Source organism: Anser cygnoides, chromosome 1, assembly GCF_040182565.1.
Source record: "Anser cygnoides isolate HZ-2024a breed goose chromosome 1, Taihu_goose_T2T_genome, whole genome shotgun sequence".
NCBI classification, from domain to species: domain Eukaryota; kingdom Metazoa; phylum Chordata; class Aves; order Anseriformes; family Anatidae; genus Anser; species Anser cygnoides.
Window position 1 is genome coordinate 179638589 of NC_089873.1, and position 26467 is coordinate 179665055.

Below are 26467 nucleotides of genomic sequence, written 5' to 3' on the forward strand. Positions count from 1 at the left end.
AGTACTCCCAGGTCCTTCTCCGCCAGGCAGCTTTCCAACCACTCATCTCTCAGCCTGTAGCACTGCTTGGGGTTGTTACGCCCCAGATGCAGGACCCGGCACTTGGCCTTGTTGAACTTCATACAGTTGGCCTCAGCCCATCGGTCCAGCCTATCCAAATCACGTTGTCCAGTGTGTTTTGGTTATTCACAGTGGTCGTCAAAACACTGTATTAATCTAAAAACGTTTCAGAGTAAATACAGAAAAATGTTTTTCCGCTTGATTTATTTTCATAATAAACCAATTAAAAATACAAAAGGCAAGGACCCAAGGTTCAGAGGGCTCCATCATTTAAAAATTTGTCTTTAAATACAAATTCACTCTGTAATATGAATACATATAACATTAGACCTCTAAACATAATGATCTTATTTGCATCTATCAAAAATTTGTATGGAAACAAATTAGCTGAAAAAACTTCCTTGTGACATTGAATGTACATTATTTACAATCAAAAAGAACTCTTAGAAGTATTAATCTCAGAACACCTGCATAAATTGTATATATTTCATTTCCCTCCCCCCTTACAAAACAATCTGAAGTAGAAAGCAAGATTGTTAAGCTTCATAGTCACAAAATGGCATGAAACATCTGCACCTGTAGTGATGCCGTTAGCTTCTGCAATTAAATATATCTGATGTTTTCGTATAAAATATAGACATGGCATTGTCCATTACTGGAATAAATGTTTTTTGTACTCTCAATAGGAGTGTATATTCAATTTTGCACACACAATAGCTTGTGCTGCAAAAAAAATGCAAGAGGATACCTGGTTATCAGAGTCTAAAACTGATGTAAATTCACTGATATGAAACAGATACTTGATCATAAAAATTCATACACATGGAATGAAAATGTCCCATTAAAAGTAACTGTTGCTTCAAAAGTTAAGTGATACATGTATAGATTAAACAGAAAAGATTATAATAATGTTACTGCAATGTAAATCAGCAACAGGCTGAAAACGTACAGTAAGAAAGAAGTCTGAAACTTTGAGAAAGTCTTCATAGAAAAGCATGTTCCTTCATGCCTGTATTTTGAAACGAGTAATATATAATTTTATTTATATGATAACATTTAGCAATTAACAGAAAATCAAAATCCGTTCTAAAGCATGAATTCTAACAATTACCTGCAGAAATTAAGTAGCTTTATAACATCTTGCTTCTGAATCAAATCATATATACATAACTGAAAAGGTCCCATCACATTTATGAAAATAATCATCCACAGGGTCTTTTTTAAAAATCTATTGATATGAATTGGGTTCCAATGGCTCATCTTCTTGCTTCACTTGCACGTTAGATGGGAAACCATTTGAACTGGATACTACCATCACAAACGGTTGCTGCTGAAACCTCTGCTCCGACTGCTCAGTATCATCTAATTTGTCACTGTCTTCTTCTTTTAGCGCTCCTTGTACGCCGATCTGTTTCGTTTCTGGTGCTTTAATAACTGAGGTGATCACTGTGCCAGATGGATGAGCGACCACCTGCGAACTGCTGGGTGAAAAAGTTACCACTGGGGTAGTGGCAGTGAAGGAGGGAGACGAAGCCATGTTGACTGTTCCATTGCAAATTGTCTGCACGCTGCTGGTGAGAACCTGCTGAACTTGTGCTGGGCTCAACACGATTGAGGAAGAAGGCGAGACTGGCTTCTGAGACTGTAGCATGACATTTTCTTTAAGAACTGTCATGGGCTGTGAAGTAGGAATGGCTTGTAAAATAAATTTTTGGGGTGTTGCTGATGAGGCTGGATCTGTGCTGGCTATCACTGTAGTAAGAGGCACCGTCTGGAGTGTTACAGTATGCAGCTGCTGATTTCCAGGAGAAACAACCACTGGAACCTGGGTTGGAGTCTGTAAAGTCCTATTAGGATTAGAAAAGATTACAGGGTCAGAACACTTCCATGCTGAGTATTTAAAAATAATTATAGATTTACTATTGAAAAATCACTTGGCATCATGAACGTTTATCTAAAGACTGCAAAAGGGGAAGCAGTCACTTTCTTAACAAAACAAAAACCAGGCCTGACCCCTGAATTCAGCAACACAGCTCCCACGGTGAAGGTATTCTGTATGAGCAATACTACTATCGCCAAACTCAACAGCCTGCCTTTGGGACATTTGGTAGTTCATGAGAAAGCTTGGGAATTGCATCCGAGACCTCCATCTCAAGCATCAACAAACAGCACGAGCACGACCCACTAGACCTCTGCCATCCATTTCACAAGGTCCCCAGCTCAAGTAAGTCACAAGCCAGCCCTCGGTTCTCCTGACATCTGTATGTCTTTACCTATATGCTAAAGTATCTGCACTGTAACGGTGGATCGAGCCGGGACCTTCTCAGACAGCCGGGACACACAGCTCGCTGTCTGCCAGACTTGTATGCTCCTGGTAAGGCAGCTGAACAGAATTTGCTCCCAAAATGTAAGTTTAAATTCGGAATGATCCCATCAGTTTCAGGCTGGCAGACCTGGGTACCACATTACTTTCTGTATTTATGCTGAGGGCAAAGTTAGGTGATGAACGGCCACATCACTGACGTATACAAACACAACAGTGGAAAATGGTGATTCAGAGATGTGGCTGAAACACACACAGCTCAGCCATGCAACATACCTCGGTTTAAAATATATATCTATCTAAAACCCACAACATGCTCACTGCAAAGCAAATGATTTCCATTGAAGGGAGGGAAAAAGGAAAGGAAGGGTTTAACTGCTTCAAAACCCTACCATAGCTTGTTCCAAACCAACATGCTGCCTCCAACAATCTTTTTCTTTCTTCTCATTTGTTCTGCAAAGTTCTCTCTAACATTCCTGCTTCTCTCCAATGTTTTCTCCTGCCTGTCCTCCTCCAATTTTCCAGTCTTAAGCTCTAACTTGTATTTTCTTGAACATATTTGATGCTGGATGAAAACAAAAATAACCATCTCCTCCTCCGCCTAGCTTATTTCTCTACCTCTGCTGAAATTACTTTAGGCAGAAACCAACTTACCTTCCCTATCTGTACTTTCAAGTCCACGCATGACATAACATGCTGTACGGATTGCATACATATGTCTGTCACAGAATGTCCTCCTTTCTGTAGTCCTTCTGCCCAGGTACTACCTCTTTTTCTACAGCTCTGTGAAATCCCTACTTTCCAGCATTTGGCCACTGGCCCGTCAGATCAGACTCAGTGTATTCAAAACTTGAAGTAAGGGGGAAATGTGGCTGCAGATACTGCTGCTTGCTACTCCAACTACACAGGGAGCTGCACTCCCTCTTCCTTAGTGCAGCAGCAGAGACAAGTGAAGGAACATCTGCAGAGGATTTCCCAGCCCTCCCTCAGCTCAGTCCTCTGGGAGAGGCCTCCAGCTGAGCTCCACAGACTGCCCCAGCAAGAGCAACTCCAGAAACCCAGCTGGCACCAGGCTTGAAGCACTGAGCTCTTCCCTGAACAACCCCTAGCTGCCGGTCCCTGCTGCAGGCGAGCTTTTCCCCACCTCCCGGGTGGCTTGGTAGGAATAAAACCTGCATCTGTAGCTTTCGCTTTCTCTAGAAAGACAAGGAGGTCAGCAGTACCCAGGACTGATGCTGTAGCAAATCCAAATGCTAGCCCATGAGGCCCCTATGCAGGTCTCATCACCCAGGCTATATAGCTGGGACACAAAATTTGATGCTACTGACACCAGAGTGCAGAGGGGCAGCTGCTAAGCTCAGTATTGAGCTCCTCTTTCATACAACTAGAGAGAGCCCAAGGAAGATGCTCATGGAAATGGGCTTGCAGGGGGACGAAGCACCAGCTGAAATGATCGCTTTGATCACTTCTTTTTTTTTTTTTCTAGTTCTGGAGAACTTTGTGCTGCACAAGCATACGCAATGGAGCTTAAAACACGAGGCTCAGAATGACACCACCAAGGTTCTCCAAGTCTGCTAAGGGTCACCAGTGCTAACTGCTTCTTTTCAAGTAATTCCCCTGGGAGCTTGACGGAACAATCACAAATATCCACGCCAGAACCAGTAACAGCAGGAGGGCATCCACTAGCTTTTTTAAAAACTATGTAAATTACCAACAGTTAAACAAACTTGCAGCAAAATCACAACGTCATGTAAATACAGCTCAATCCATCCAAGTCTACAGGAAGCAGCAACACAAGTGGAACAAGTAAGAAGGGAAGGACAACTGACATTTGCCATCAGAGAAACACTGAAAGTATCTGAGTAAGACGGTGGATACCAAGCCAGCTCCTCAATCCATGGTGCAACGTACTTGAGTCTGAAGGATTAAGATCAACTCGATAGTTTCAAGTTTGAAAAGCAGCAGCTGAAGCTGGTAGCCTGTGCTGGTACGCCATGCAAGTATAACTTGGAAGATACTTTCTTGTTCTTTAGGTGTTTAGTTTTGAAATAAAATAGAAGATTCTACCTGTTACATGGCTGCAAACGACAACCTCAAAAACTGCTAAATGGATCTAATCAATGCAGAGGGTATTCTGCAAAGTGCTAGGCGCTCTGAGAGGACTGAACCAAAGCATTTTTCTCAGCATACTGCAATTACTTTTGTATTGATGTCAAGCCATTGTATTTCTCATGAAAATACATCCCATACCGTGGCTAATAGCTTATTCCAGATGCTCCATTTTCTCCAGTCAAGATACATATATGATATACACTCATATATAAACGTGTATATGCACACACACACACAAAGTGTAAACTTGCCAGAGGGAAGCATGTCCCAGATGTGTCTACAAGCTGAGGACTAAGCAGCACACTGCACCATAACTACTACGCCTTGTTATTTACAGTAAGGATGGCCAAGCCCAATTTTTGCCTTCAAAAATAGTACGTAGTATAACTGTGCCTGTTTACAAACCAAGATCTAGGTGCTCAGACTATTTGCCTTGAACATCACTAGAAAAAAAATATGTTTGGTTAATCTTTTTGTCTGTTTTACCAAAAAAAAAAAAACCCAGCCCACACTACTCGAGGTGATCCCTGGGCTATAAGACATCAGGTGCTTTCAGCTGCGTTTTTTGCTCTGTTGATGATGAATTTCACTGTCAACTTGCTAACACCCTTCCAACTCTAAGGTACAAATCTAGTGGGTCATTGCTTTAAAAGTTCCTGCTGGGGTTACAGAAAGAACAAGAACATTGCGCAACAGTGATGAAAGGGAAATGTGGCCATAAAGCAGCCTGCTTTCTACTGAGAACAGAATGACAAAAATTCTGAAGCCATTTCAGCCTGGCAGAACATGATAATGCACCCCTTGGTTCGTTTGGTGCTGTTAACAGTCTAGAATTGTGCAACATCACATTAGCTTACCAAGAGGTGGGGAGTGATAAAGCAAACACTAAATGACAGGAAGGAGAAACAAGTTTATTCATGGCAATTCATGAAAAATTTATGAAATAAGAGAAAGGAAGAACATACAAAACAGAATTGAAGCTACAAGCCAAGGTACACGAAGTATTGCACAGCACAACAACAACAAAGAAACAAGGCAATATGAAGAAATACACAGAGAGAAAGAGGTGAGAGAATTCCCTTCCAAGCATACACAACATTCAATCCACAGCTATTGGGGAAATAATGGCCTTGAGACGAACGGGCCATCTTCCAGGGACTTTCCCCGTTTGTTCAACTAGCTGGTTACAGACAGCTCATTCAATCAGCCTAGGAAGAGCGAGGGAGGCCAAGGGGTGGGGTGGGCTTGTCAGAACCACTTCAAATGCCTGAGTCAAGAGGCAATCTCCTCTGAGTGCATATAGCAAGGCCTGGCCAAACGCAACTCTACCATCAAATGCTTGGCCAAAGGCTCTACCATCACTGCAAGCCCTTCCACAGCTGCAACCGTTTATATCATACTCTAATAGTCATCAAAAGTCTTGTCAATACTTCATCCCCGTGTATCACAGACAGAGCCTGGCCTTCTTACAGTGCAAACCACACAGACGGGAGCTGCCAACCAGTCTGGGTGTAGCTGTCCGAGAGATGTAGCACGGGACTTGATGCCTGAAGGCAAAATCTTAACAGAACCTCTAACTAAGGGAGGGCAGAACTTGGCTGTTCTTCGTCTGGACAAGGTAATCTGTTATCACGAGGACAGAGGACTCAACTCCCAAGCCTAGTGTCCTTACAGCTTTCTTTTCAGAGCTTTTCAAAATCGCACACTCACCTGAATTAAAATTCAGGAACATTCCCACTAACAGAAACCCACAGAAACTCCACCTCTCTTGACAGCATCAAAAACACGTGAACTTGTATTCCTGCAGATAGCTTCCCATTGTGCAGAAGCAAAACGAATCTCTCCAGGTGACCTTAAAGTCCCTTCTGCCTTCAGCAGCCTTCTTCCTACCCTCCACAGAAACGGGCTTAAGAAAAACTCTTCTCAGCTGCAGGAATTCAACTCAAAATGGAAAGTTTTAACTGGAGGCTTTGCCTTGGCATAAGTTGGCCCTATCATAACAATGTTCTGAGAAACTCTAGCCTCTTGTGAGCTAAATGAGAGTTTCTTGTAGGCACTCAATCTAACTGCAAACAGAGGCAAAACGTGCTCTGATGCTGGCTGGTGAAAGAAAGGCGTCCCACACAACAGCCAGGAGATGTTTCTGATCATCTAAGAGACCTCAGCAGGCATCCCATTCCCTCGGTCACGTTCCCATCCCAGAACCCCAGTGAGCTCTTTGCCAAGACTGCCACCTGTGATGGCTTTTATTCAGCAGATGGGCTACAACATCAGCTGACATCGGGTAAATTTGGATCACATTCTTATTCATGGAAAAAGGACTGGATTTTGGAAAGCAGATGGTCAATGCAAAGTGTCAGTAGGACAGTGCCAGACTGTCTCTGTGTGTCTGTGTGGCCAGGCAAGCTCGAGCACAGTGACTGCAGACAGGGTGCAAAGTGTTTTTACAGAACACAACAGTGACGTTCGCTGCACAGCTCACACAAGTTAACAACTCTATGTGACACACGATGAAGAAAATGTTTCATTTGAAATAGCAGCTGTAATCACATTTTCAGTGTTCACAAATCCATGCTAAATGACCAATCAGTGCATTTTTCAGCATGGCTGCAGTCAGACCCCAAATAGCTAGTTTACAAATTAAGGAACAACAACAGAAAGCCTATGTGTTTGCTTGGGGTAGGCATGGCTTTCTAAGGTGATTCCCTCTGCTTGTCGGGACAATCCACCGTGCTGGCATATTGTTGGCTTTATCACTGTTCTTACACAGCATGCTCACAGCCAGAAAAAAACACGATTCACCTTCAGCTACTTTCTCCTCCTCTTGAATGAGGATCTCGCCACTGTGGTCCATGCTTGCGTCACCTCCAGGATGAATTCCTGCAACAGTTTCTACCCCAAAGGTTGCAAAAAGGTCAAGATGAAAGCTGTGGCTGAATCATGATGCAGTAGTTCTCCAATTCGGAAGTGAACACACAGAGCATATCCCACCGGTCCTCTGGGGTCTGTATTAGCTTTTCCCCAAGTTACAGAACAGAGTCTGGATACTCGTCTTCTAACATGCTCTGTCCAAGCTATCACAAAGACAACTTGAAAATACAGAGAAAAATAAATAAATAAATAAATAAACTGAATTTTTGAAGAAACGTTGTGTTTAGAGCCAGGAGCCTGCTCAAGCACTGCTCAGGATCTCTCTGTAGCCACCTAACTGGAGGTTTCTTGCTATATGGAGCTGTCAGCTAGAAAATTCAGCCATGTCCCACACAGTCAATATGAAACAGTGACGCAGTGTTTTAAATTAATCCAAATCCACAACCTCATCCTCTCTGAACTGCTAGTATTATGGGAGCCTCTCTTCACTACATAGAAGTCATCCCATCTTGAACCACCGCTGCTCTTGATTACAGGTAAGTGGAAGTGCATCTCTCTGTGCCCGCAGCACTAGTCATTGGAGTGCAATCAGCTGCCCAAACCCAGGCACCTCAGAGCCCTGCAGGATATCCTAGGTTACCTAGACAAGGTAAGGACTCAGCCTTACAGAAGAAATACACTTTAGAGCAACAGGAGGGATACCCTCTGCACTCAAAATGAGCCAATGAACATGGAGCTGAATCCCAAGACTACTTTAGTGCCTCCAAATTCCACAATTATTCCAACAAAACACCCGTGTAAACCAGATCACCTGCGTGAGTTACTGTGGTTTAAACTGAGTGATTTTACAAGCGCAAAATTCAAAGAGACTTCCCTTTAAAAAGCCAGCTCACTGGGAAAATTTATAAATGGAATACTCATCCAGAGAGGCATTTTATTTTTGTCTTATCACTGGAAACACGACGCCAAATTCAGCTCCCAGTTACACAACTGGAAATTTCAGCAGCTGCGCTTGCAACCACCAAGCCAGAGCAGCAGCGGGTTTGCAATTCGGAGTATTCCCATCCAAGATACTCAATGTCTTTCCTGGTCAGCAAAACCTGGTTTAAATGGCATGACCCTGCCCCATTTCCTAAGCTTTCCTGGCTTAGCACTACATCGTCGCCTTTCTGCTCAAGCTCCGGGACTGAAGAAGAGCCATCTGCCCGTGGCCAGCAATACTTCAGTCTCCTGCATACTGGAACTGGTATAAAAAGCTCCACAAAGCCACCTGTAAGACAAGAGCTTTCTTTAAACCACTCAGGCCTGTTTCTGCTTTACTACGAAGCATGACTACAGCAAAAACAGGCAACAGCAAGAACGAAGCTGTAACTGAAGACAGGGTACATCTCCCCGGTGTTGCACGCTGCAGCACTTCGGAGTGGGTGTAGGACACTGCCCTCCACACAGATTATTACACAAAACTCTGCAAGAGCTTCGGAACAGCTGTAAGCAAAGGCACTGCCTGTATCCTGCCAAGAGCCAGCCCCCACTTTTCACTGGCATTCCCATTTCTGTCAGAATCACAGAATCATTAGGGTTGGAAGAGACCTCCAAGACCATCTGGTCCAACCATCCCCTACCACCAATGTCACCCACCAAATCATGTCCCTAAGCACCAGGTCCAACCTTTCACTGAACACCCCCAGGGACGGTGACTCCACCACCTCCCTGGGCAACCCGGGGACCCAGTGCCCCACTCTCCCCGTGATGCTCTCAGGAGCAGACTTCACCAGGCAACGCCAGCTGGCACAGGGACAGGATGGCGACACAAACCCTGCACAGCAGCCTTTAAATACGATTCTTTTAACAAGAGAAGATGCATGTTCATGTCACTTACAGTTAAGTGTTAAGAAGCCAATTGTTTTAACCTCACCCTCCAGTATTTTCTCTGCAGTATGGGGTTAATCATTGTTTTTTCTCCTCACAACACGACAGAAGCAAATAGCTGCAGAGGGAAGAACATTTATATGACGAAGAAAGAACATTCATATGAATAAAACTTTAGAAGCTACGTTACATAAGACAAATTATGTGGGTCCAAGATATTCATGCTTGAAGGCAGAGCCTGACCACTAGCCAGTATGTGCTGGAAAAACTTCTGGGGAACGCTCCCAAGCCCTGCTTGCTGTTTCTCCCAAATGACCTCGATTAACCACATGCCTCAGCCTCCGAGCAGCAACTAGCAACGACTGGTGCTTTTTGTCCTCTTCCTTCCCTACAAAACTACTAGGAAGTGACTCCAAACGCAATCCTACAGGCTGTGCGTGCATCGCAAGGTTTGTCGGCCCCTGTCCTAGGCTGGCAATCACACATGCTGGGAATTTTTCAATCAGGTAAACCAGTCAGTTTGTCCCTCACGGTAGTTCCACTGAGGCACTTGGGAACACGTACACAACCACGTCCAACTGCTAGAGATTTATGGCTGCTTGAACAAACAAAGCTAAAATCCAGTTGCTTTGTTTAAACTTTATTATAAAACAAGACCTAACGCATATGCTCCAAAAGCGTTCACTAAGCCTTTCCTTCTCACCAAAAGGTTTGAGGTGTGCAGTTTGAAACTGAGCAAAAATTGTCACAAATTGTGTTTCTAGAGCCTGGAGCAAGCAATGATTGCACAGGATTCGTCAGCACCTTGGCCCATCCTGTTTAAAAGCATGAAGACACAATTGTTTTTGTTTTTTTCCACTCTAACAGCTCAAACACCTTAGTACTTGCTTTCTTAATCAAGAATACTTCTACAACAGTCAGTAACTGAATTGCACTGGAACGGTCCAACGCATTTTTTTCTTTTATCTTCATCTGAGATACTTGGTCATCACGGCTGGGAAACGTGCAATTGAAGTCTTCATGGAACAATGTTAAAGCTACACAGCAGAAAGGCAGAACTGAAGCAATACAGAATTGTGAGCTTTCTACAGCTTTTATTTCATTTGAACTTCACATGTGTATCAGCCCTACTACTTTCTCCCCAGCTTATTGTCCAAAGTCTAATTGTGAAATATTGTAACGCAATAGCAGGCCATCATGCCATTGTGCAGCTTTCCAAAGCTTAGGACGGACTGCTTGCCTTGATGGGTCTAACAGATACTCTCTTTGTTATTATCATTTTTATATCTGTCTGTAAAACTAGATTTACGTATCTATACTGTTGATATTGTTCTTAACATATAATCTAATATAGATCTAGCCCACGGCTATTTAGTTCTGTAAATTGCTATACTCTCTCACTATTTATGTTTAATAATATTTTTCTCCTGACTTAAATGGTACTGCACAGCTTCAGTTATGCCTGTACTCATTTCCTTTCACTATTATTGACCTAGTCACTTTTTTACAGCTTGCAGGTAATTAAATCCTTCATCAAACCTGGAATCATAGGACTGCACAGTACAAACAGCTTCATTCCTAAAATACGAGCTTTAAAACCTTAAAAGACACACCAAACTGATACGGATTATTATTTTTCTAAATAAATTTCAAAACTAGTTCTTTTTTTTTTTTTGTCAAATTCCTCATAATCAGAGAACAACTTTTACATAAACTTCTGATGACATATAACCTTTCCCTCCCCTATGTACTTCTTGAGTTAATTCTAGTTCATTAGAATAATAAGCAAAACGATTTGATTTCAACTTAGGCATTTACAACTGAGAGACAAATGAAAACAGGTATTCTCTGCTTAAAAATGGTAACTCCTTCCAGTTTGTTGTACAGTGCCTGTCAGTAACCATGAAAAGGATTCTTGCTTTCTCGGCTCAATGTATTTAATCCCTTGCAACCTTTATTAACCAGTGAGTTTCTCTTTTCAGCGTGATTTTTTCACACTGCAACATGTATGAAAAACATTCCATAATTCTTACGGAAAAAAAAAAAAAACTAAACAGGATCCGAACTAGAAAGACCAGTGAAAATTTATTTATTTTTTATCCCAGAGAAAGAAGAGAGAATATATATATTTTGTTGATTGAAGCTGAAGTCTTGGTTTGCCATTTCCTGTACATAAATGGAAAATCTTCAGTTTCCTCAGCCACTTGGTTATCTCCTAAAATGTTTCATATTGATTCTATTATATCAGTCACTGAAAGCTGATCTAGGCAGTTTCAGTTCTTCTCGCTGAACGAACTGTAACTGCTATTCTGGATTTCCCTTTATCTATCTTCCTTTCATATGTAAGTACAGTTTTAATAATTGACTGGCTTTTACAACAGCCCTCTATTAGCAGAGGTGAGAGAGCAAAATTTATTCTTTAGAAACGAAGTAATTATTTGATCTCATTAATGCCATTACTTATTTCCATCTGACAACATTCCACCGTTAACCCCAGATACTCAGTACCACTTCAGATCTACTGGTGGCTCTAGATGTAATTTTCCAAGGAGGGAACAGAGCAAGGGAGCAGGAAAAAACATTACTGACATTTTGCAGCATAACACAATAACCCTTCAAACAGTGACCTTAACAGAGCAAGTCCCAGGAAAAAAAAAAAAAATGTTCCTGATTCATTAAGAACGCGCATCTCCTGAATTATATCACAGAATCACAGAACCACAGAATCATCTAGGTTGGAAGAGACCTCCAAGATCACCAAGTCCAGCCTCTGACCTGACACTAACAAGTCCTCCACTAAACCATATCACTAAGCTCAACATCTAAACGTCTCTTAAAGACCTCCAGGGATGGTGACTCTACCACTTCCCTGGGCAGCCCATTCCAATGCCTAACAACCCTTTCGGTAAAGAAGTTCTTCCTAAAGCTTTTGTGAAACTGCTATGGTCCAGGTCCAGAATCACCATCTACAATTCTGACACTCCTGCGGAGGAGGGCCGAGATTATAAGAACATTTGTTTTATGTCTTTTGCAGTCAGCGGAGATGAAGGAGCTCCCATCAGGGGACGTATAAGGCTTGAGTGATCGTTTCTAAAGCCTCTTCAATTTGGATGCTACTCACAATGTATATGTAGGTGCAAAGGAGTGATGATGCTGAAATGCTGTGTACTATTAGCCAGTTTACTTACAAATGAAGCATGGAAGCATGACTTGTAACTGCAGACTACTTCAGGAGACAGACTCCCATGAGATTATTCTGTTAATCGTTTTCTAAAATCAAAGTAACATGCTCTTTTAACAGCAGCAAAATGCCTGAGTAGATAACTGAGCTTTTCCCTGTTGTAAGTGGGGACAACAGAAGAGATGAAAGAGATGACAACTTTATAATAAAAAGAATTAAGCAAGAAGGTAAGTCTTTTTGATGGGATCTTCCAGACACACCATATATAATCAAAAAGCAAAGACACCAGTCTGTGAAAAAGCAGAGCCATGAAAGTCCTGTCTCTGCTGCAGGACAGAACTGACGATACCAATTTTTTTAAAAAAAGTAGTATATTCTTCCTTTCTAAAGGATTTGCATCAGGCCTAATCCCGCAGGAAAGATGTGCTTCCCTCCACCAAAACAGAGCATTTATGAGTGTGCATGTTGAAGTGTCCTGTAAAAAAAATAATTCCCAGGATCACCTGCACAGCATCTGTTTCACTTGAACCCAACTGCAAGACAAGCAATTTTTTCTGAAGCACAACAAAGAAACTAGTCTACCTAGCCACACTCCAGTGAATTTATTATTATTCATACATTTATTTTCTTGACATTTTCTTACCTTATATTCTGAACTGACGGATTTAACGTTTCATCTGCAACATTGCTGGTTACAGCCGCTTGTCCTTCTGTGATGGACTGCAATGGCTGCATTACGTGAACTGTCCGAAAAAGCTGAGTGGGATGTACTGGCTGCGTAGACTGCATTGTCCTCAAAACTTCTGAAGTCAAGCCAGGTGTCTGCTGCTGTACAACTTCTACGTGCTCCTTAAGCTTAGCAGGCTTCGAATTTCCTGTTTTTAGAACTGTGGTGGATCCTCCCTTTGTTCCAGTGTTCGCAGACGCTCTAGATCTGCTCGACTGGTTTCTACTGGCCACAGGAGTTGAGAGCAAAGTTGAATCTGATGATTCAGTGCTAGGGCTTGCATCCTCATCATCTATATAGACGAGATCTTTTGGCATTTCTTTAAATTGATACACTAGGCGCTGACCTTCTACTTTGGCCAGTATTCCTCTTTGGTAATAATATCTGTTTAAAGCAAACATACATCAACAAGTTAGAGTGTTTTTGCAAAACCCCTAACTAAATAAAAAACACAGCAACAAAAAAGCAGTAAATAACACCAGCAGTAACAAGGAAGAAGGGGCTTAAGGTATAATATTTTTTCTGCCTAGTTTCTTGATTACAAAGGAGTGTCCAAATTAATAGCATTTTTTTTCCTCAAATGACACTTTTTCATGGTATTTCTTGTAGCCTTTTAATTTCAACATCAGATAACACTGACGAGAAAGAAAAGAGCTCTGTGATTTGGCAGCTCTGCTGTAAATGAATACTGCTTTAAAGTCCTATGAAACTTCTAATTCTCCTCAAGTCGGCCAATCCTTTAATTTACCTGAATTCGTGCTTACTCCCCAGTGAGCACATACAGACATTTTAATTACAAGAAAGCAAAGACAACAGGACAGGAGAGTTCTACTTCAGTTATATTTGCAAATCAATATGAGAATTTACAATCAGGCATACTGAGGTGAGGGGTGAATGGAATTGAACAGAAATGTGGAGCTGCTCAGCCAGACAATTATCAATCAGCAGATAAGACTGAAGCTTGCATCATCCACATTCATGGGTGTCCGCTTATTTTGCAGTCTTTTCTGCACAAGACAAAAAAATAAAACAAAAACAATCCAATCTGCAAATGACATGGTGTTTTAAAACTGCACACACAAGTCCATAGAAGTGCCAGCAAACCTGAATTATAAAACTGTATTTTCCACTGGGAACTGGATGATTTGCCGTGGGGAGAAATCATTTCATTAACTCTAATATACCTAAATTTAGGGTTTTTTTGAGAGAGAGGAGATTAAAATTTTACATAAAAGGCTTGCCACACTCAGAATCTTCAGTCTGGTTTTGGGGCTGATTGTAAAGATGTACGATTGTCAGCAGCACTGAAAATGTCCAAGCTGAAACTGCATGTGACTGATTTGGGGTTTAAGTTAGTAAGGGTTACTTTTTGCTTATTTATTTTGCTGAAATAACTTCTTTATTTCCCGAGCTGACAGAACAGTAATTTATTATTGTTGTTACACAAATGAGATATGACATTCAATGCATGCAAACACTATGGCAACAAATACAGTATTATTAAAAATGCACATACCTGAGAGCTCTACCCATTGTTTCGTAATTCATGTCAGGTTTGTTTTTGTGTTTTCCCCACAACCTGGAAACAGCCTTGGAATCGACTAGTTTGAAAATGCCCTTCTCTCTTTGAGTCCATTTGATATATTTAGGACATGTAGCTTTGTCCTGGAGCAGTGCTAGTAAAAACTCCCAGAGATAAATCGTATTTCCTAAAATAAAGGTATTTCAGGAAACAGAAAAAAATGTTAGTTGACCATATTTTATTAATGAGTTAAATATCCTAAAAATTAAGAAGCTGGTATGTTTATGAATGCACTGTAATAAATCATTAACACTAGGAAATAGCGACAGAGGGGCATGGGAAGAAATTCTTGTTAGTTATTTTAATCTGGGTGCCCAAACACCCTGTCTGTAACCTACAGAGCTGGGTGTCAGTCAAGCTAAGACATCCCATTCCAATCACAGAATCACAGAATCATCTAGGTTGGAAGAGACCTCCAAGATCACCAAGTCCAACCTCTGACCTAACACTAACAAGTCCTCCACTAAACCATATCACTAAGCTCAACATCTAAACGTCTCTTAAAGACCTCCAGGGATGGCGACTCAACCACCTCCCTGGGCAGCCCATTCCAATGCCTAACAACCCTTTTTACACAGCATTCACCTCCCATTCATATGCTTCTCTCATGCCTAATCTAGATAGAAGCAGTCGCTAACTACTCTACCTGAACAGGAACATATTCAGGTCCATCCTCTGAAGCCTGAAAGTTAAGCCCCTGCTCAAAGACTTTGCTGAATTGAGGTGTCTGGCCTACAGAAGGCTGAACAAAAGCCTAACAACTAGATTTATATGGAGGCAATCAGGGGTATAAACCAAGGTAGCAAACCTTGGAAAATAAGGTTCAGAAAGGTTGTTGTTGTTTATTATTATTACTTATTTATTTATTTAACTTTCCTATAAACTCAACGAGAGCTTGCACTTTGTGGTAGGCAACATTCAAACTTCATTTTACAAAGAAGCAGGCGCAAACACTTACACGTGGAAATCCACCACACCTGTCCGGTGTTTACCACGTACAAAGAAACACAATTCAAAATCACAGATTGTGAATACTTAAAACTACTATAAAATTTGCATTTTTGTTCCAAAAAGCACATTTAAAGAGCCTAATTTGTATAACTAAGGCAATCCTTTTGCCTGTTTTTTCTAAGGCTACTGGTGTTTGATGTCCCTTTGGACAGTTGAAGCTGTACAAAAGCTTTTTCGTGAGACATTGTTAATCTGAGAACGGAGAAAAACCTCGTGTGAAATTATCTCCTCACACAAGTACTATGCAAAAACACAGAAAGGACAGTCAGTATGTGCGGATTTCTGCAGTTTCACAAAAACGATGTGCAGTGGATGAGAACATGACAGGATCTCTTCTGTTAGCTTCGACTTCGTTCTGCAGTCTTCTCAACCGGCATGGCCACGAGTCTGAACTTTGTATAAACTAGAGGAGGCATCCTACAAACTCTTAAGACTCCCAAACGTCTGTATTAAAATCTCTACAGCTACATTATTGCCCACATCAACGTTCTGGGTTGGTCAGTTAACCCAGCCAGCTCCCATTATAAGGGACCTGCAAATATTCAGCAATGCCATCAGCCCTGACAGTACAAACCCGTAACAGCTCCTGCAGAAGGTGGAAACTTCAAAAGTGAACATCTCTGGAGGGAAGAAAAAAAAATCTGGCTGGCTTTGCAACAAATGTCTTCCAGCTTACTTGAAAATGTCAGAAATGTCAGCCTGTTTGCCTTTGGACAGCCCAAAGGCAAAGGTTAAGACTGCTCAGGCAGGGCGCCATGTCAGTCAGGAACGAGAGCATTCCCAGCCACTTCCCATCTAATCCAGGGTGCTTTTGTTGTAGTCTAGACTAAAAATGCTTAGCTGCATGAAGGCAGACTGAAAATCTGTCACTGTTTAGCTGCTGAAAATCACTGTGAAGAGGGACTGCCTGCGACAAGGCTGGCTGTTTTACTCACAGGCAGGATTTTTAACCTCCTCTGAGCCACAGCTGAAGAAGAAATATGTAGAAAACTCACAATTTGCTCCATGCACTGCATCAAATAATTAAATGGAGAAGCTGGTATTTTAACATACACATTCTCCTCAGGGGGACATTGTGGATACTGAGAGACACACAACTTTCTACCTATTTCTGTACCATGGCCACTAACATCCCTTTTGCTTCAATTCTGTGTTCCTCAAAATGCTAAACAATTATGCTTTTGTGGAAGCTTTTTTTCGTGGTTTCAGGCAATACACTTTTTAATTCCTTCTGAATTAACAGTTTTGTAACAACAGACAAATGTTATGGTGTATCCTTGCTATAAGCAACAAAACACTCAGACTCTTCTGCTGCTTAACTTTGTGGATGGCTGCTTTGATATTTTCCATTATTTCATTACAGCACTATTTTGAGGTTCCTCTGATTCTTTTATTTCATTTAAAAATTGGGTCTTACATAATAACAACAATAATAATAATAAAGCATTTTTTTATTTTTAAATATCACTTGTAAACATTTTTTTGTTATTGTAGAAAATCCCTCTTCAAAAGCAAATACGCTCCTTTGTCAACATAACATAGTTTTTTTTTTTTTTAATTTCAAGAGCGTGACACTCTCCTACCACCTCTTACGTGTTGCAGTGCTTATCTGCTGGTGAGTACTGCACCACATGCAAGCTGTTCAGGTGAGAAAAGCTCCTCAGTCCCTAGCCATGTGTGGTGACACTTGCGGTGACCCAGGAGAGGCTCACTTCCACCTCCTGCTGTGCACAGGACTTGGTGGCACGCAGCGTATCAAAGCTGCCATTCAAAACCCAGGTTGGGTCAGTGGGGGAACTGGAACAACAGCAAAGCAACCACCAGTGAGCTGACAGAATTGCCAGACACTGTTAAGAAATCTAATATGGAGGAAACAATTTATTGTATCAGTAATGTACCTTTTTTTGTTGTTTCCTTCTGAACACAGGAGGAATTAAAGAAGTGTCAAAAACCCAAGCTGTCTGCCCAAGTCTTCTAGCTGCTTTCTAACTTCCCTCAAAATTGAGGGCTTGGTACCTCCCACTGCCAGCTGGCAGCCTTGATTATCTCCTCATGCAGAATTAGACACACGCAGATGGAAAATGTTTTCAAAGATCATCTGTCAAAATAACCACATCCCAAGAAACCCGAATACAATGCAAAGAGTTCCCCAAGACTTCGCTCGAAACACAGCAGCCTCTGTGGGGGGTTGAGGATTTTCCAAGAACCCTTGCAACTGAAATGAGAAATATATCATTCTCCCGAGGAACTGGGTATCTCACAAAAAAGTCTCTTCCACCATTTATTTATTTATTACTTAATTTACAATGAGATGTCTTTGAACACAAGACCTGTTTTTACATCACAGGAAAACTAGTGAACTGCTCCTTTTCACATGTCAGTCAGAAACAATACTCATTTTAAAAATTTTGGTGACAACTCTTTGAACTTACCCTTTCCATCTTTGTTTTTCTTTTTCACAGATATGTTCGGAGTTGTAGTAGGGGACTCAGGACGAGAGGGTTTTGGCTTCTTCCCTGAAATAAACCACCAGTGAATCAACTTCAGCTTAGGAAAAAAATAAATAAATGAAAGAAAAAAAAATAACAAGGAAGGACCTAAAAAAGAAAGGTACTTGTTTTCTCAATTCAGAGAAGATTCAATTTTTAATCATTTAAGAGTTCAGTTCTATTCTGAGTTTTTTCAATTTCTGCAATATGATTGATTCCCCTATGATTTTACTGTGCTTATAGTAAAAATTATGCTCGCTTTTCCAAAGTCCATGTGCCTTGGAAACTTATGTGGCTTTTTAGGTACTTTTAACAGCATTTAATACAGAAGAGATGAGCAAAATAAGCTATTAACTGTGGTCAGAAGAGTTTCAATTGAAAAGGCTCAATTAAATACAGAGAACTATCTTTTTCAGCCATTGCCAAAGTGGAATTTAGGGATAAAACAAAATTGTCTGCTTATTTGTCTGGAAGTCCCCACTGATAGAAGAAAACTGCACTGTCGTGAAGAAAACACTTCTCAGTCCTGATCTTTCTTATTCCTTTCTCAATGCTGGCTACAGGTAAAGGAAAGAAAGTTGGTTGGTTTCTTAAGTCCAGCAGAACCAGTAAGTGGCTCTGAAAAACACTGCTTTTTTAAAGCCATAAACACGGTTGCTCTGTCTAGTGTGACGACTGAAAGAAGTTAGTTACAAGTGATGACAATAATTTGAAAATGTTGAGAAATCAACTATCTAAACATGAGTGGAATAAAAAAATTAAGTCATACTGAAGTATTTTTCAAGATCAAACCTTGAACCTCTTCCTTCATTAGATCCCATTCAATATCAGCTTTTACAGCTACTATAGTGAATCAGAAATCTTCAGAGCATATTTATGAAATGATAAATTCCTCTTATCAGCTTTTGCAGTGATCTTTAGTATGTTAACAATACCTAAATTATTCACATACTGCCTCTGCTCCTTTGAGGCAGAACAGTCCTAGCAGACAGGACTCATAGAAACGCACTTCTAATCCAATTAACCTACTGTCACATATAAAGATCTAAAGAAAAGTATTTTTCTTTTTCTCTACTTATTACATTTCCAGAGGAGTTTATGTTCTACAGAGGTAAGACAAACAGGTCTGTGCAATCCCCATCACAATGACATTCCACTTTCAGTTCTGTTTTTAGAGGCTTCCTTAATACAAAAGACAAAACTGCAGAATAAGCAAAGAATCACAGAATAAGGGTTAGGGAGCTTCACTTCTCAACAAAAATGCTCAATGCCAGCCTGGGCTGTCTGCTTTGTTTTAGATTTCCAGGTGTCTATTGAGAAGTCATAAGAAAGACTGGTTTGAGCACTCTCACCTTTTGTCATTCTCAGTCTTGCTAAGTCTAGCTTTGCACTTTTTCCTTTCTTTCTCCCTCCCTTTTTTTTTCCCCCCAAACAGGAATGGGAGGAGGGATAGCTAGTTGACAGCTGCAGTGAGGGAAGACTAGGAATGCCTGGAGTCCTTACATTTTCTTGCTTCATTTCAGACAAGATTCATGACTGAGGATGGGACACAAAGCTCAGCTACCACCTCGGCCATTAACGCCTTCCTTGATTTGAATGACGATGGAGGGAAGAAATCTGACAGCACTGGTTTTGTCATATGTGGTCATATGAAACAATTAAGAACTACTGGAGCACATTTTTAGAATCTTTATACCACTGACCATCACTGGTTGCAAAAAATGTCCTTTTTTCTCTTCCTTCCCTAAAATGTCTAGACGAAGTCACAGAATCACAGAATGGTTTCAGTTGGAAGGGACCTTAAAACCCATCTAGTTCCAACCCCCTGCCACGGGCAGGGACACCTCCCACCACATCAGGTTGCTCAATAAGAGTCATTTTTCTATAGGCCTCTCCTACAGTCTTTTATGGGTTCATCCAGAAGTCACTCTTCTGTAGGTCAGCTACTATGGCACTGGAAATCCCTCAGGGTAACTTTGTGTTTTTCTCCCCTTACACATCATGGGAAGACTGTGTTCAGGGCTCATCTCGTTCCCACTCTTGCCCACGTATAAATACAAGCAGTCAAGGAGTAGGGAGTGTTCCTCTGATGTAATTAATTACCTTTGTCTGAATGAGGACGTGTTTTAAAGCAAATGAAGTGGATGAAGTCTCAATTAAGTCATGACTTAATTACTGCTGGTCAGCTTCAGGAAACATAAGTGCTGCTCACATATAATGCACTTCTGATTACCTAGGCTACTAAATATAAAATCTGCTGCTGCAGCAATTCTAGGTTCTGTTACCTCAACCTAGACTACTTGAAGACATCCTATCTGGACAGTCCTCTACCACAAACCTATCCAAAATTAGAAATCAGTGAAGTATGTGAAACTTGTTTACAGAAGGGTATTGATTTTACTGCTCTGTAAGTGGACTAGAGATAACTGAAGATGATGTTTTTAGACGACACTGCGAGCTATAATCTTCATACACTGATACTATCAAAAACACAGTTAGCAGAGACACACAAGATATGTTTCCTTTGTTTAAAAGAAGATATTTACTGAAAGTACATTAAGCGTTAGCACACTTCCTCCTTTGGTTCAATAGAGCATGCATTTGTTACATTTCAGAGTACATTACTACATTCCTTTTTAGGAGAGAATTTTACAAAGAGGAAGGGTGAAGAATGTGCAAGAGGCTGAGAGGGGCTACCATAATTTTCTACAGATATTTGAATGTATGATTTTTATTTCCACTTTTCCATTTTCATGGTTGTAAAAACACTTCAAGTTAGACGTTCCTGTTACAAATGAACGTGATATTTAGAAAATGAGATGTTCATCCTGACAGAATATTTTTTATCAAACAAGAAAAAAGATTAATACACTTCTTTGCACTAGCAAAACTGGAACTAAAGGAATTCATATAGCAAATATCCAAGTCTCTTTCTCTGACATCCCTCAGTTCTTCCAGCCCTTTTGATCCACAGTTCAACAGCTCAGTGCTCAGATATTCATGAGTACAACCACCCTGCTGAGCATGGGTTTGGAGTTGAGCTGATGGGTGGATACAGCGCACATGCTGCAGCAGAATGGCTCACAAGGAAAATAGGTAAAAACACCCCGTCACTTCTGAAGAACATGTTCTTGGAGAAGTTCTACTTGGCAGTGCCATTCCACCTCAGTTAGCTAGCAGTGCTCTACACAGTGCAACCCTACAACTTCAGCTGTTGGGTTTTATATGCTTTAAGTCCGTAAGTAGATCATGGCTGGCATGCATATGGCAAAATGTCTGCAGTCCTTTGCTCTGCCACAAAATTGAGCAAAGTAAGGGAAACAGATTGCACGTCTGAAAAACAAAACTAATAAAACCTGCATGTCATTAGAAATGCACTACAAGCTAAGTAACATTTTGCAGCAATTGTTGTAGGCCAATGCCTTATAAATCCCTGTGCATTTTGAAATAACACTTCAGCATCACTCAGATCAGAACATCTACCTAAAGGAGTCCCAGTTTCATTGAAAACTGGCAGTTAATGAAACGTCAAGCTGATGTATCTTTTCTAGCATTTCTTCTACCCGATATAATGATTAAAAAAAAACACTCAATGTGGAGCAACTGACTTTTTAACCTACAGCTAGCAAGGAGGAAGGAGTGGGAGTAAGCAGAAGCACAACAAGAAACAGGGTATGAAAGTGTCAAGCCAAAGAGGTTAAAAGTCTGGCAGACAGAGGCTCTTTGTTTTGACCCACATAGCAGCCAACATTAAGAAGAAGAAGAAAAGAAGAAAAAAAAACAACACAACAGTTAAAGTCCTTTTACGGTTGGTTATCTCATGGTAGTTTCCCCAGCAGCACTCTCGGGCAGCTGCTGGTAAAGCTCCCCTCCACAGCAGTTTCAGTTCAGCTTTCTGACGGGAATCAGAGAGCTCCAGGCCCACACCCGTCCCTACCAGACCTTGTGACACACACGGGGCTCAGGAAGCTCCCGCAGCATTTCCAGAGGCCTGTACGATGTCTTTCACGGACAACTACTCCCAACATTTGAAGGTATGGTAGTTGCATTAGCAGCAAAAATGTACTGTCTTGCAGCAGAAGTGTAGCAGGGTAGCAGAAGCCCTGTTATGGATGACTTTTTTTTCCTGCAGGGGAATGTGTCAAAGTGCTAGTGCTCTGATTCAGCCCTAGGATTACATGCAGAAACATAACTCTTCTGTTTAATTCCAATTTTTGTTGTTGTTTGGTCTGACTAACACCACATAACTTCGTTACTCTTTGGCACAGCGCTGACTCCAGTGGAACATCATTCAACAGAGGGGGCCTCGACCCACCATGCAAATGTTATCTACTGCAAATGGGACTGGCACTTACTATAGCGTGCAGCTATTTAGAAAGAAGAAAAAAACCAAAAAAGCACATTTCATATTGAAGAAAGGTTAAAAAAAAGCCCTCATTCTGATCCCATACTCTGCACAGACCGAGCATTTTCAGTTGAAGCAAAATAAGAGCTAATTAAAATACTTCAGCATTCATGGCAATACACGCTCTGTAGCTTGTAATGCAATTTTCCTCTGAAGAAGAACTATAAATAGGAGCGAGCAGAGATCCACGTTTCCTGTCAGATAAGCAATCATTGCTACGTCTCCAACATCATCAGCATCTAAGCATCAGTATTTGTGCGTGGACACCCAGTAAGAAAATACGTTCTCTGTATTTCCAGCTGAGGACCCCAAGTTATTCTGACTTGACATCCAGCATGGTTTGAAAGACTCACGAGGGGAGATAAGCACGCCACTGACTGCTCTCTACCCTACGCTACTGTTCTGCAATAGCATCTTACCTTTTTTCTTCTTTGGTTGTTCAAATTCAGGAGTCTCTGGTGACTCAGCGTAAGGGTCTGGGGCTTGGTGAACTTCCACCACCTCAGGGATCCCATCAAGTGTGACTGACACATGCGTAATAGGAGCTACCATATCTTCATCTTCAGTTGCACCAAACATAGTTGCTTAAGGGAAAGGGACAAGAGGAATATTTTCACACAGCCACAAGGACTTTTAAACATAGAACGAAATAAAACTATGACACTTACTGCCTCCATGGGAGAGGAGAGCAGTTCATAATTGAATATATCCACCCGCAATCAGCAGCGGTATTAAAACAGAACAGTTTAATGACATAACCCGCTCCCCTAAAAAGCACTATTACAACATGCTCACACATATTTATTCATCGGTAATGCAATCTAAACATATAAGTATAAATTCTTCTATCTTACCAACATAGAATCACAGAATGGTTTGGATTGGAAGGGACCTCAAAAATCATATAGTCCAACCCCCCTGCCATGGGCAGGGACACCTCCCACCAGACCAGGTTGCCCAAAGCCCCATCCAGCCTGGCCTTGAACACCTCCAGGGATGGGGCATCCACAGCTTCTCTGGGCAAACATAAACAGATTCATCCTCTATCAGCCAAACAAAACAGAGCAGTCTAAACAACCTCACTTTGTTCACACCTTCCCTCTAATTTTTGATTCTTCCTTACCCATCAATGTTCAACTCTGGCATCAACATGTTCTCAAAGCAGTGGAATTCTTCAGTGCCTACAACACTGGATTTCTGATAGCCAAACTACATGTGTAAAGCCTACCTGGAAGCAAAATATTCCTACCCATTCCATGGAACTACACAATACTGAATCCCTCCTTGTTTCAAACAGGCAAACAAGGCAAACATAGACTGCTTTGCTTTCATAAAAAAACTTACTTATTCTTTTTTCATCCAGCATCGGACCAGGGGAGTCCATATTGAGAAGTGCTTCAGCAGCCTCAATTGTTTCAATTGTTTCATCCCCATTATGACAAGATGCTTCAACTGAAAGCAAGAGAAAATTAATTGTAAACAAGCTACAAATAGGACTTAAAGGTTCAGCATGATATTTATTCCTATATCATTTCTAGAAAGAAAGTAGCAACCAGTCTTCTATTAGATGAACAGTAACAGGTTTTCTAGGAAAAAAATGTGCAATGCAATCATTTCATTTCTTTAATGCATTATACTCTTAATATTGCATATATTAGAAAAACAACCTTTCATTTCTGTCCTGTCTTTATAACCCTTCCACTTGCTGATCAAGTACGTGCAGTAACATACAATGCCTGTAAGACCTGAAAAATGCTACTACCACCAGTGATATTCTGGACAGTATCCTTAAAAAACCTGCTGCTTTCTTCTTACGGTGGTCAGAGGATTTTTTTTTTTCAAAATAATTGTATCATGGCAAACAAGGTTAAACATTAGTTCCACTAACAAGTAGCATAAACCTTTAGAACAGTTTAACACATTCTTTTATAAATTGTTTTGTTGGATGGAAATGCACAGGCCAGCCTTCCTTATCCTTTGCCGCGAATTTTAACGTATATTAGGTATTTCGCTTGCGTTTATCAAAGTGCTACAATGGTCTGTGCTAATATTCCCCTCCCTAGGATACAAATGAACCTTAGTTACTTTCTTAGTCCTGCAATGAGTCAGCTTCATACCCTCTCTTGTGTTTAACTTTGAGGAATTTTGGGTGGGGTAGTCACACACACAAAAAAAAAAAAAAGAAAAAAGAAAAAGAAAGAAAGAAAGAATGAGACTGACTGACTGATAGAGCAAACAAAAACGTACCATAAAACATAATGACCTCAGAAAGAATATTTCTTCTTCACATAAAAATAATAGGTTTATTACAGGAAGTAGAACTTCTATACCATTTTTTTAATCACAGTAAAAACAAAGCACCCAGCCCACTAGCAATAATCAATCCCATAATAAAAAAAAAACACCACCAACAACAAGAAAGACAATTTCACTCCAAATGCCCACATCTTCAGCAATTTTATCACCAGGAAAGGACAAAGATTAATGCAGACACTCAGGCATCCACACATCAGCCCTACCTCCTCCTCCCTGCTGTGATTTACAGGCAGCTCATGGACTACGGCTGGCTCAGCGGAAGCCTCCTTACCTCCCGGATTTTTTTCTCGACCTTGGTACTACCATGCTCCAAGCATCAGAAGCTAACACCCAAACACAATAAAGGAGACGTGGGTTTTGCGCACCTCTGCCCTGTAGTCATTGTGCCTGGCTTCACTGCCAGCTCTATGGCACCTGCTCCACCCAGTGTCTTGCACAGAAATACAAGCAAGTCCAGGACCTGCACTGCTAGCTGATGTCTTGTGAGAAACGTGGAGCCGGGGAGGTTCCTTCCCATTGTGAAACGAGGCAAGGGGAGTCAATGAGCATAGACTAAAGTGCACACAGTGAGACGGGGCAGCAAACCGGTGGCAATTCTGTCATGCAGCCTGCAGGGTCAGGAGCAAAGCCGCAGGCCATCTCGGGCCCAGGCTGGCTGCCAGAGCCTGACAGCTCCCCCTGGCAGTGCCTGGCAGCTGGAGGGGGCACTGGACGCAAGCGAAGCATATTCCAGGTTGTAGGCAAGCTCACGCTTGGCCCGTCAGTGCTGCTGTAGTTGCTCCTGGTTCTGTTTGGAGTTTTATTTGGACAGGAGCTTTCCATATTATCTACCAGTGTAACAAAGGCCGCAACACCAATGTCACCCTCACTACAGGAACACAGCCCTGCCAGCTTCCAGCAGCCTTGCACTGTTAGAACCATGGAATCATTAGGGTTGGAAGAGACCTCCAAGATCACCTGGTCCAACCATCCCCTACCACCACTGTCACCCACGAAACCATGTCCCTAAGCACCACGTCCAACCTTTCCTTGAACAGCCCCAGGGACGGTGACTCCACCACCTCCCTGGGCAACCCGTCCCAATGCCTGACTGCTCTTTCTGAGAAGAAATGTCTCCTCATTTCCAACCTGAACCTCCCCTGGCGCAACTTGAGGCCATTCCCTCTAGTCCTATCACTGGTTATCTGTGAGAAGAGGCCGACCCCCAGCTCCCCACACCTTCCTTTCAGGTAGTTGCAGAGAGCAATAAGGTCTCCCCTGAGCCTCCTCTTCTCCAGACTAAACACCCCCAGTGCCATCAGCCGCTCCTCACAGGACTTGTGCTCCAGGCCCCTCACCAGCTTCGTAGCCCTTCTCTGGGCACGCTCCAGGGCCTCGATGTCCTTCTTGTAGTGAGGGGCCCAAAACTGAACACAGCACTCCAGGTGTGGCCTCACCGGAGCAGAGTTTGAGCGGACTCTGGCCGGGATAGGACTAGACAGCCTTTTACAGCCGACAGAGAAGAGGTAATTGCTTCCCTCG

General features: G+C 41.7%; 1 protein-coding gene across 4 annotated transcripts in view; it reads right to left on the reverse strand.

Annotated features, from left to right (window-relative positions):
- Positions 1-247: 247 nt before the first annotated feature.
- Positions 248-26467, reverse strand: part of ELF1 (E74 like ETS transcription factor 1) — an 88229-nt gene continuing 62009 nt past the window's right edge. For all 4 annotated transcript variants that reach the window (XM_048047705.2, XM_066988145.1, XM_066988149.1 and 1 more), the window contains exons 4-9: positions 23975-24082; positions 23050-23214; positions 18169-18252; positions 14660-14852; positions 13060-13527; positions 248-1907 (exon numbers count right to left, since the gene is read on the reverse strand). In XM_048047705.2, coding sequence (XP_047903662.1) covers positions 1289-1907; positions 13060-13527; positions 14660-14852; positions 18169-18252; positions 23050-23214; positions 23975-24082 — 1637 coding nt within the window. In that variant the 3' untranslated portion in view covers positions 248-1288. The remainder of the gene's footprint in view (positions 1908-13059; positions 13528-14659; positions 14853-18168; positions 18253-23049; positions 23215-23974; positions 24083-26467) is intronic.